At 47.6% G+C, this 10,162-nt stretch overlaps 2 protein-coding genes across 2 annotated transcripts in view; one reads left to right on the forward strand and one right to left on the reverse strand.

Moving 5' to 3' along the window:
• The window catches only part of ERICH3 (glutamate rich 3), a 35,660-nt gene extending 34,686 nt beyond the window's left edge, over positions 1 to 974 (forward strand). Inside the window, 4 exon segments of the mRNA XM_035891743.1 lie at positions 695 to 783; positions 785 to 841; positions 844 to 933; positions 936 to 974. Of these exon segments, the coding sequence (XP_035747636.1) occupies positions 695 to 783; positions 785 to 841; positions 844 to 933; positions 936 to 974 (275 nt within the window).
• Positions 975 to 9,668: 8,694 nt separating this feature from the next.
• The window catches only part of LOC104123913 (serine/threonine-protein kinase TNNI3K), a 97,259-nt gene continuing 96,765 nt past the window's right edge, over positions 9,669 to 10,162 (reverse strand). Inside the window, exon 25 of the mRNA XM_009636203.1 lies at positions 9,669 to 9,745. Coding sequence (XP_009634498.1) covers positions 9,669 to 9,745 — 77 coding nt within the window. The remainder of the gene's footprint in view (positions 9,746 to 10,162) is intronic.

Genomic DNA, 10,162 nt, shown 5'->3' on the forward strand with positions numbered 1-10,162 from the left:
AAGGAGCGGGCGGGAGTGAAAGCCGCGGGGGAGCAGCCAGGCCTCTCTGAAAACACAAGAGAGAGAGAGGCAGCGGGTGTCTCGGAGCGTGCACAGAGCGCCTTTGGGGTCAGGGAGCAGAGGAAGGGCAGCCCTGTTGCAGGGGGCCCAGGCACCCCAGGAGCGGCTGGTGGGGGCAAGAGGAGCCACAGTCCCCATGAGGTGAGTCCTGCGTGGGTCGGCCGCTGCCCCCCACACCCATTCGAGTCCCCAGGCTGGTCCCTGTCAGAAGCAGAGGATGCACCACTTGATCCCATTTCCTATACTTTCCTAAAATATCTGCTGCTGGTAGCTGGGGTAAGGGATGATAGATAAATCCTTTTGGGTGGCAGCTTCTGCATTCTTTCCTGTTCCCAAAATCTCAATGCAAGTATCTTTGCTCTGATGCTAACACTCGTGGCCCATCAGTTATCTCGCCCCGCAGGCCACACGGAGCAGCTCTGGACGCCCAGCGTGCCGCTCCTCTGCCCGGCACTGGTGGCAATGGATGAGCCTCGGCAGCACCGCTGGCTCTGAGTCTCCCGGTCAATGGCAGCACTCAGCTTCTCTGGTTACTCTGGCATCTGCCTGTAGGAAATCTGCTGCGGCAGTATCTCAGTAGCTCAAGGTTTAGCACGTTTTCTGTAAAGCTAATGTTTTTCTCATTATTTTGTAGGATGCTGTAACCCCAGACGCAGTTGTTGTGCCTGCGGTGCAGCCCCAGGATGGGGAAGAAACCCTCCCCTAAGCTTTTTCTGCAGCTCCTTCAGTGCTGTGTCCTGCAACATTTATACAAATCGCTGTAGATTTGTGCCGGTTGGGATGTTCACTCCTTTATTTTACTCCACGAGTACGACAACCATCTGTCACGTTTTACTAGAGCAGCTTCTCAATGTGCAGCAGACAAATGAAATAAGCCTGTATATGCCAGCCCAGGAAACAGCCCTCCTTCGTAGTTATGAAGACAATAATTGCAAGGATGGTTCCACAGCTGTCATCCTTGTTTCTTCCAAAACACTGAAATATTGGACTGGCTGAACGTCCCCTCCTCCCGCAGGCACCACTTGCTTCTGCTGGCTGGCGGGAGGGGGGGCTGAGGGTAGGTGGGCTGTACGTATTTCCGTAGGACAAGAAGTTTGTCTGTACAATGTGCCCATGTTTGACTGTGTCTGTGCCTATGTACTAACTGCACTTTTCTGCGTGCCGTTTGCCTTTCTGAACTGCAGACTCTTCACTGTGAGTTGGGACTGTGTCTTCGCTGCTGTGCACATTAATGCTTTGATTCTGATAAGAGCATCTGAGGGTGTTCAGCAGAGATGTGGAACGGCAAGATCACGGGGGGAATGGTGGCCTCACACAGGGTTTTTTAGTTTGGGGGGCTGCCTCCACCCCACGTTCCAGGCAAGTGTGCATGGGTGCCCTGTACCGCAGGTGTGTGGTGCGCTGGGGGGCTTCTCTCTCCTCGAGGATCCAGGCTTGTTGCTGGCCATGCTTCAGGGCGTTCTTGGGACTTTGAAATGTTGTTGAAAATCATTAAACCAGGACAATTCTAACTCGTATTTGTAAATGAATAAAGCCTGGACTTTTGCTTTTGCTGGTGTCAGTCAGGAGTAACGCCCAGGGCTCTGTGCTGAACCTGCGGGAGGGGTGGTCAGTGTAAAGCTGTCTCAGGCCAGTGCTGGCTGTGGATCTCCACTGCCAGAGTCTCCCTTTCAGCTCTCCTGCACCTCCCAGGGCTCCCTGAGACCCTGCCAGGCCGTGGTGTCCAGGGCTGGGTGCGCAGCAGCCTGGCAGGCATTGCTCGGTGGGCTGCAGGATGCTCTACCCCTGCACAGGGGACTATAACTGTGTTTTCAGATTGGGAAACGGAACTGAAATGAGCAGAATTTTGAGTGGATTGTTACTGTAACTCACTTAAGATCATTATACGTGGGATAGGAAATATAAATGTGATCAAGTAATTTATGTTTGGTCGCTCCTGTACTAAAGATGGTTGCATTTGTATTTTCAGTCTGGATACCAGGAAGTGCTTTGAAAGGGAAAAGTAGACAAAAAGACTAATAATAGCTTTAGAGTCCTTGGCAATTTAGATGAAAGCATTGCATCAAGGGATCCTGAGTGGTGCGGTTGAAATGTTTATTCTGTGCAAGATATGCAATATTTGCTTAAAAGCACATATTTGACTTTTGACCATTCAGCAGTGGTCTTTTCCTTTTAACCAGGGAATGTCCATAAAATCAGAAGTGGTGTATTCACTGGACCAAGACGTTTTCAATGTTGTTCAATAGAAAAAAAAAGTGCAGTAAATAGATAATCAGTGTTTACATACTCTACAGTTGAATACACCTGGTATGGAAGTGTTCAGAATTTAAATTCATGCTAAGGACCTTCCCCCGAGGTTTGTTTTTTCTGTATATGTATGCACACCTGCACATTTACTTGGGTCTATATACAAAACCTGTACCAGTCTGTTTAGTCCCTTGAATTTTTGCAAATGATTTCATTGTAAGAATAATACTTGCCAGTCAAGTAGGGCCTGGTCTTCAGTACTTATCTCTGCTTTCCAACTGAATGACTAATGTTGGGTTGAATATTCATGCCACTAAAACTGTATCATGCAGATACCCATGCAAAGCAAATGCCTGTGGCTTGTGAGCGTGACTGTACCAAAACCATTTACAAATGCACATTCATACACATGTTGCCATTCAAATGTTATAGATGAACAAGGGCAGAGGGAGCAGTTCAGGGGTTTGCCTTAGCAGGGATTCCCTGGAAGGGTCAGGATTAAAGCTGAGGCTGCACTTGGGCAGGTCATGATCCATACTGGCTTACTGAGCACGGGATGAAAATGCGAGAGGCAAGAGGTTTGATTCATTTGTCATAGGCAAGTGCTGGAGTGGTCTGCAGAGCATCTCAAAATGCTCTTTAATACTCTTGCTCTGCCAATCGAGAGCACCAGGGGTGGGGTCCCTGCTCCAGCACTGGCTCTGTGTCATGTTAAGGGAGCTGCGGCCATGCAGGAGCCCTGAGCAGCCCTGTTCTGCCCAAGGGACAAGTCCTCTCCGGGCTATGGCCCTGCCTGAGCGCTTCTTTTCGAGGGGTTGCCTAAAGCGGGTGCTGAGCGATGGAAGGGCAACGCGGAGCCTGAGCCCGGGGGACAGGTAGTCCTCAGGGCTGGTGGTGGTCTCTGAAGCAGGTTTCTCCTCTTGGGGCAGCCTCTTGCTGGCCTCTAGCCTCCACTCCCAACACTTCAGCTGGGAGGGAGGGTTCTTCCCATGTGGGTGGAAGCTTCCTTTAAAGAAATCTGGCATTTGGAGCATGCTGAAGATGATCAAGTGGCTGTACGAGTTTGCAGCAGCAGGCAACTTGACTAGATCCGCTTCAGCCTTTTAGAAAAGAAGGCAAAAGTTGGTAACCAAGAGGCAGCTGAACTCCCAAGGCACTCTGCAAGGCTGCAGAAGACCCGGGGCATCAGGGAAGTCCCAGATGAACAATGCAGCAGTGATTATATGGAACTGGAAAGCTGACCATTCATTATTTAAAATGATTAAAAGATTTATGAATGGCACTTGCGCGTTATGATTTTACCAATTTGGGAAAATGAATCCTTTGGTTAGGAACATGCCGACTTACGCAAGTTCTTGTATTGCTCTAAAAACCCCACACTTCAAATAGTCTGGTTTTATATACTGAGAGAAAAAAAAAATCAAATTTCTCAAGAACACTCCATAATTTCTGAGCTCATACCATACTGATGAGATCATCTCTTCCCTCTCACGCTTCTCTCTGACAGCTATATTTACAGGGTAGAGACAGGCGAGGTTTGACCTGCAGTAAGGAAACAGCCCTTACCCCATCCCGAGAGCTCCCTCCCCGCAACGTACGGCACGGTTCCCCCCCCTCCCTGCGCACTCACCTTTTCCCTCGCTTGTTCTGCACGCTGGCGGTGTCGCAAGTGGCTGTTGGTACAACACGGCCGTGGTGTGACATGAGCTGCTTTTGTGCCTGGGACCTTGCATTACTGTTCACGCGTCTGGCTCCTCTAAGGCAACTGATTTCTAAAATGGTCAAAGGACTTGAACCAGTTACGGAACTGAGTTGAATATGGCAATTTCAGCCCCAGAGAACGGCTCTACTGCTGTTGGTGTGGCTGTTACAGACGTGCCGTTTGCGTACTTTCAAAACATGGGACTGCCTGTAATCTGAGCAGGTAGAATTTTGGTAAGACACAAAACCGCCCAAATGGATCATTTTATGGTTTTGGAAAACACTACCCATGGTAATTTCTGCTCTGCTGCCCTTTGCTAGTTAGCAATTAACTTCAAAGTGAAAAAATGTAGGTGGCACTTAGGGAAAAACAAGATGTGCACCAAGAAAAAAAAAAAAGAGACTAATTATTAAACTGAACATATGTGGGAAAAGCAGACTCTCTAGCAGTGTTGCCGCTGGCAAAACTAATTTTTGGCTCATCACAAAGGCTGCTTTTAACTCCCTGAACTGTCAGGTATTCTCAGTAGCTTGTCACTGGATGCTGATGGTTGTGCCTCGGAAGTATTGTTACTGGCTTACACAGCTGAAATCGTACCTCGTGACATACACAGGCTAAAGAGATGCATTTCGTCAGTTGAAAAAAAAAAACCCAGCTGTGTACTGTGGACACAGAGGGAGGAAGATGATTCGAAGTCTAGCTCCTGGAACTGGGTACCAAGCCTCTGGCACCCCTAGCAGGGATGTAAGATGGGTAACTGTCACTGCCATCCCCAGGAAAGTGTGCAGCGCAGAGCACCATGCAGGTGGTACGTGCAGCCGTCTGACACAAGCGCGCATGCTACAAGGTGGGTTTCTCTGCCTGGGAATTTTGTGCAGTGTTCTGTGGGCTCAGCTGTACAAATTAGGTGTGACCCACCCCTCTGCCTGCCCAGCAGGGCTGTGCCAGCCGCACCTCCCAGGTGGCCCCGCCGTGCCTTGGGCTTGCTGAAGCCACCTGGGAAGCTGTTGGGGACCACCCTGCAGGAAAACACCTCCTGCCCCATGGGCTGTCCCCAGGCTGGGTCTCTGCTGCAGAGACGCCGGACTCGCTCTTGGTTGCGCTGCAAGCCCTTGCTTAGTTGGACACCAGTTTATTTTAATCTAGATCATCTATTACTGGTATGTTAACCAATTTGAAATATTTCCACAGCTACCAGGCACTTGCTGGTCTTAAAAGCAGGGTAAGAATCCTTGGAGTGTCTCATTCTTTATAGATATTTCAATGTGCTGGGCTTGTTGGGCTTCTCTGGGAACGGCACAAACTGGTTTCATTCCTGCAAACGACTTTAGAGCGTGTTCTATTCAGTAATTTACATTTTTTCAGAGTTTTCATTTGTATTAATAACTGATCACTCCTATGAAACACACTTTCCCCCTAAGCCCGATGTTTCTTCTGTAGAGACCAATTAACTAAGACATTGTTTTCTTCAAGGAGCCAGTCATTTTAATTGCTAGTAAAACTATTTGCAAGTGGTTGTCCTTGTAAAGAGCTTTCTAAACTACAGAAGTTTTGCCTTCAAAAGCTTTCTGATTTACTTTTTGTTGTTTCTGTGTGTCCGCTTCTGACACTTTCCAAGGAAGTGCTCAAAGATTACTCCAAGCAGCTCAGGAACAAGCGAGTACGTAGCGGTATTAATGCAAATGAAGTCTGCTTTCCTTGCTCCATTTTCTGTTCTCTCACCCGGTTTGGTTTCTGGTTTTCAGGTACAGCTGCTGTATTAATGAAGAGCCATCACATGATGGTTTTAATCAAGGGAAAAAGACATAATGCAGAGGTATTTGTAAGAAAAAATTCCCATTGAAAAAGAAATTTAATGCTGGAACTGATTTTTCAGATATGGCAGTTGATCCTTTCTGCCCTGCTAGTGTCTGATACACTGGCCAGTGCAAAAACCAGGGAATGAGATCTAATCTCTGTCCACCCCTCCCTTCTTCAGTTTATTCCCTACCTGTGCTTCGGTAGCTCTAGCAAATGAAACATCTGGTCAATTAGATAGTCAGGTAGGGAATTTTCATCGGCATCCCAAATGCACCTTCTCCCATCTGCTCTGCACGTCTTTCCTCGAAGCATGCCGATTTCCAGTGTCTCTTTTACTTCTAGAAAGAATATGACGTATTTCTTCCAGTTGCAAAGAAATCTGGATGTTGTTTTGTTGCGGTTTGCAGTGTCGACACTGGATCGTTACAGTGAAAGGAGAACAGAACGGCTGAGTTCAGTGCCTGTTGGTAACACCGTGTTTGCCCTGGAGGGTGTTAGCACCAAGGTCAGAACGGTTTGTTAGCAACGAACTGGAATTTGTTTGGGGCATACCTCTTCCCCCTGCCTCCCCCCCCAGTGATTTATCTGAGTGGGCAGAATACTAATTTCAGTGTGTCTTACACTCATTTTCTGCTTTCAGGAACTAAAAATGGGAAGTGATCAAGGAGGATGTTTTTAACCTGAACAAATTCTGGCTGTTTGCATTTTGTCATCATACAATCGTTTAGGCTGGAAAAGACCTTTAAGATGATCAAGTCCAACCGTTAACTTAACCCTGACATCCCACCACTAAACCATGTCCCTAAGCACCTCATCTATCCTTCTTTTAAATACCTCCAGGGATGGGGACTCGACCACCTCCCTGGGCAGCCCATTCCAGAGCATGACAACCTTTTCAGTGAAGAAATTTTTCCTAATGTCCAACCTAAACCTGCCCTGGCGCAACTTCAGACCATTCCCCCTCGTCCTATCGCCCATTAGCAGGGAGAAGAGGCCGACCCCCACCTCGCTACAGCCTCCTGTCAGGCAGTTGTAGAGGGCGATCAGGTCTCCCCTCAGCCTCCTCTTCTCCAGACTAAACAACCCCAGTTCCCTCAGCTGCTCCTTGTAAGACTTGTGCTCCAGACCCCTCACCAGGTCATGCAGATGTGCCTGCCCCTCAGCTCAGATGCTGCAGGGTTAGTGGAGTCCTTGTGCAGGGGTATCTCCTGTCTCACTGGCTGATCCTGTTTTAAGCCATAAGCACCACAAATTCTATAGCCATAATGGGAGATCTTCCTGCCAGACGAGGCATTTGCAAAATAACAAAGCTCATCGTTGGTTTGAAAAGTTACCATGATGACTGATATCTCCTTTGATCCATGGGAAAGACTGAAGCTTCCTCTTGCTCGTTTCTATTAAAGCTCTTAGTGATTTGACACAGCATTGCCCACATTGTGACATGGCCTTATTGCCAAGGCAGGCAAAGATGGGGTGGCAAGTTGTCTATGGATTTTTCCAGAGACATGCTCAGAGCAAATGCTGATCGTCTCTGAAAGTCGTGACAGTACCCAGAGGAGTACAACAGGCTGTCAGCAGCTCCCTTCCGGCGGTAAGCAGTGGTTAGTCCCCTGAAACGCTGGTCTGCAGCCAGGGTGCTGCACTGATGCTTTTTTTTTTTTTTTTCTTTTTTTCACTGAATCCCTCGATTTCACAACATTTAGGCATTAAACTGAGAGGGCTGTCTGGTCGCAAAAAACTCTCTCACACCCCAGCTGCCATGATGTGTGTTGGTGGGCTTCAGAGGTAATGACAATGCTTTGTGACTATGAGTGTCAGAGCTTTCTGAGTTCTGCCACAAAAAGAAGTGTGAGTCAGAGAGAAAGAGCTGAAAGCAAGAGCAGTGCCTTGCAAGGCCCCCTTGCCTGAAACTCAACATAAAAATGTGTTTCTCTCAGCAGTTTGGAAGAGGTGGCTCTGTGTTAGCCCAGCAAGGCCACAGAGGCTGGTGCTGGCCCAGAGGAGCTGGTGCTGTCGGTCATCAGCCCTTCCTGGGCGGGCGCTGAGGCAGCCCCCTCTTCTGCTCCTGCCGGGGCGGAGCGGGATGGGATGCTCACCGAGTGGCGCTCGCGGCGATGGGATGGTTTGCCCAGCTGTACTTCATAGGGGAGTTGGGGGATTTCATACAGGGTCTGACAATCCTCTAGTGAGCTGCATCCCAGACCTTTCTGTGTATTGCTTCTAACATTTACGTTAGCCCAGCAGGCTGTCTGTGTAAATGGGACTGCAACTGAAACACGAACCAAACAGAGCAGAAAGTAATGGCCGGGTGGCACCAGGGGCTGACAGCAGATCTGCAACACTTGATGTACAGCTTTATTTCCCTTTCTCCCCCATTGAATTTTTCAGAAAGTGAAACGAAACAAATGAAAAAACACCTGTAAGCCTTGCTAAGTGAAATCTTCCCCATTTTTTATTGCTTCAGGATTGTGAAATGAATGACATGCGTGGAAGATGTGAGCCCACAGAGCCTACTACACATTTATAGTTCATGTGTGTCGTGCTGCACAATGCCTCATCGCAGACCTGGGTCCAGGGATCATAGTTGTAGGAAACCAACATCCTGAATAATATCCACAGAGCAGTACACAGCGATTGTGGACACTGATTTCTACTCAGCCAATAAGACCTGTGTCTTTGAATCCAGTTAAGGAATAATATTACAGCAGGATCGCTTGCAGCTAAATTTTGCTAATTTGAAAAAAGACCCCAGAAAAATAACAGCATAATTTACTCTGCAATTGCTTCTAGAAGAAGAGTTCAAGTTCTCCTGCCCTACCTCTTTCTTTTTCTTTTCTTTTTTTTTTTTTTTTTACTTTCCAGTGATCAGAGTTGCTGTTGCAAAGCTGGTCATGGCACTCATCAAGCTCATCTAGCTCAGCATGTGCTAGATGGCACTCTGCTGCAGTTTTGCGTCGAGTCAAAAATGCAACTTTGCACTGTGTTAAGTTTATCATATTTATGACACAATTTTGCATGTTTTCCTTCTGGTCTAAAGTTTGTTTTGGAGTACCTGTGTTGCTTTTTGCAAGCAAATGTCTGAAAGAAAGCTTACACTCTTTGGGAAAAACAATCACTCAAACCAAAACAAGGAAGTGGATAAGAAAACACAAATGTCTGGAAGAGTACAATTAAAATGGCCACCCAAAAAATCTCTTCGTTCTCAGTGAGCAGGAAAGCATCCAAAGATCAGGGCTCTGAATTGCTGCAGCGATGGGGCTGCTGTGCTGGGGACCTGCGTGAGCCCATGGTGATGAAAACGAGACAGGGGACATGTCTGGGACTGCATGGAACTCAAAAAAGAAACTAGATCTGTTTCAGAATCTGTGAGCAGGAACGACTCTGCCTCCATGGTGGCCTGGATGGTGGTGGGGAGTGACAGGCTGCTCCTCTTCTGGACGGGGACTGGGCTGGCAGCTCCCTGGCACCTACTGTCAGGGAGGGGCCGGTAGCCCCACGCCTTCCTGCAGTCCAAGGTAACAACAACTTGCCTTGGAGCTCTGAAACTGTAACGGGTGTATTTTTACTTTAATCTCTTCAAATAACTAATACTCAAGATGAAAGTGCAGCATTCCTCGCGGACATTCACTTTGTCAAAGAACAGATGCACACCACCAAAAAAACCCCAACCCTCAAGCAGGTCAGCAGAGAAAGGTGCTGGAGCAGAACTTACGACAGGGATATTTGCCATCAACAAGTAAAGCTGTTTGGTTTAGGCATCTTCAGCGTAACACACGATGCCTGGGAGTTAGGCCGATACGGTGAGAACTGTTGCTGCCGGCTGATGATGAGTCTCTCCGCAGGCGGAGGGTTCGTGCTGTCAGCTGCTTTCTTCAAAGCTGCCACTGCTGCTGCAGGAATGAAACCTCATGGTACTCATGGGATCCGACACGTAGCCTGCAAGATGCAGAGAGAAGTTCACGTGTGGCTCAGCATCGTGGCGGTTCTCCCCCACCTTTCCCTGCAGTGACAATGTCAACAAAATCACATGCGTGTCATTTTGAGATAAATAGGCACAGATCATGCCGATACCTTCTTGCTGTCTGTAAATCTCCATTCAGTATCATCTGCCGAGGAAAAATTTAAATAGGAAGTAAACAGACCCTGCCATTCCTGCAGTGAATTCACAATAATCAAGCACAAAGAAACTTTGGTGACTGACATAAAAACATGAATCTCAATGTTTTAATAACACAGTGGAAGTTTGCCATTAAGAAAATACCTTTTGCCCTTTCAACTAGAGCTTCAGAGGGCTCAAAATAAACATTCTGGCAAGTGTTTTTAAAATATTTTAATTCTTGACAATACAAAACA

Source organism: Egretta garzetta, unplaced genomic scaffold (genome assembly GCF_000687185.1).
Source record: "Egretta garzetta isolate BGI_Z169 unplaced genomic scaffold, ASM68718v1 scaffold163, whole genome shotgun sequence".
Taxonomy (NCBI): Eukaryota; Metazoa; Chordata; class Aves; order Pelecaniformes; family Ardeidae; genus Egretta; species Egretta garzetta.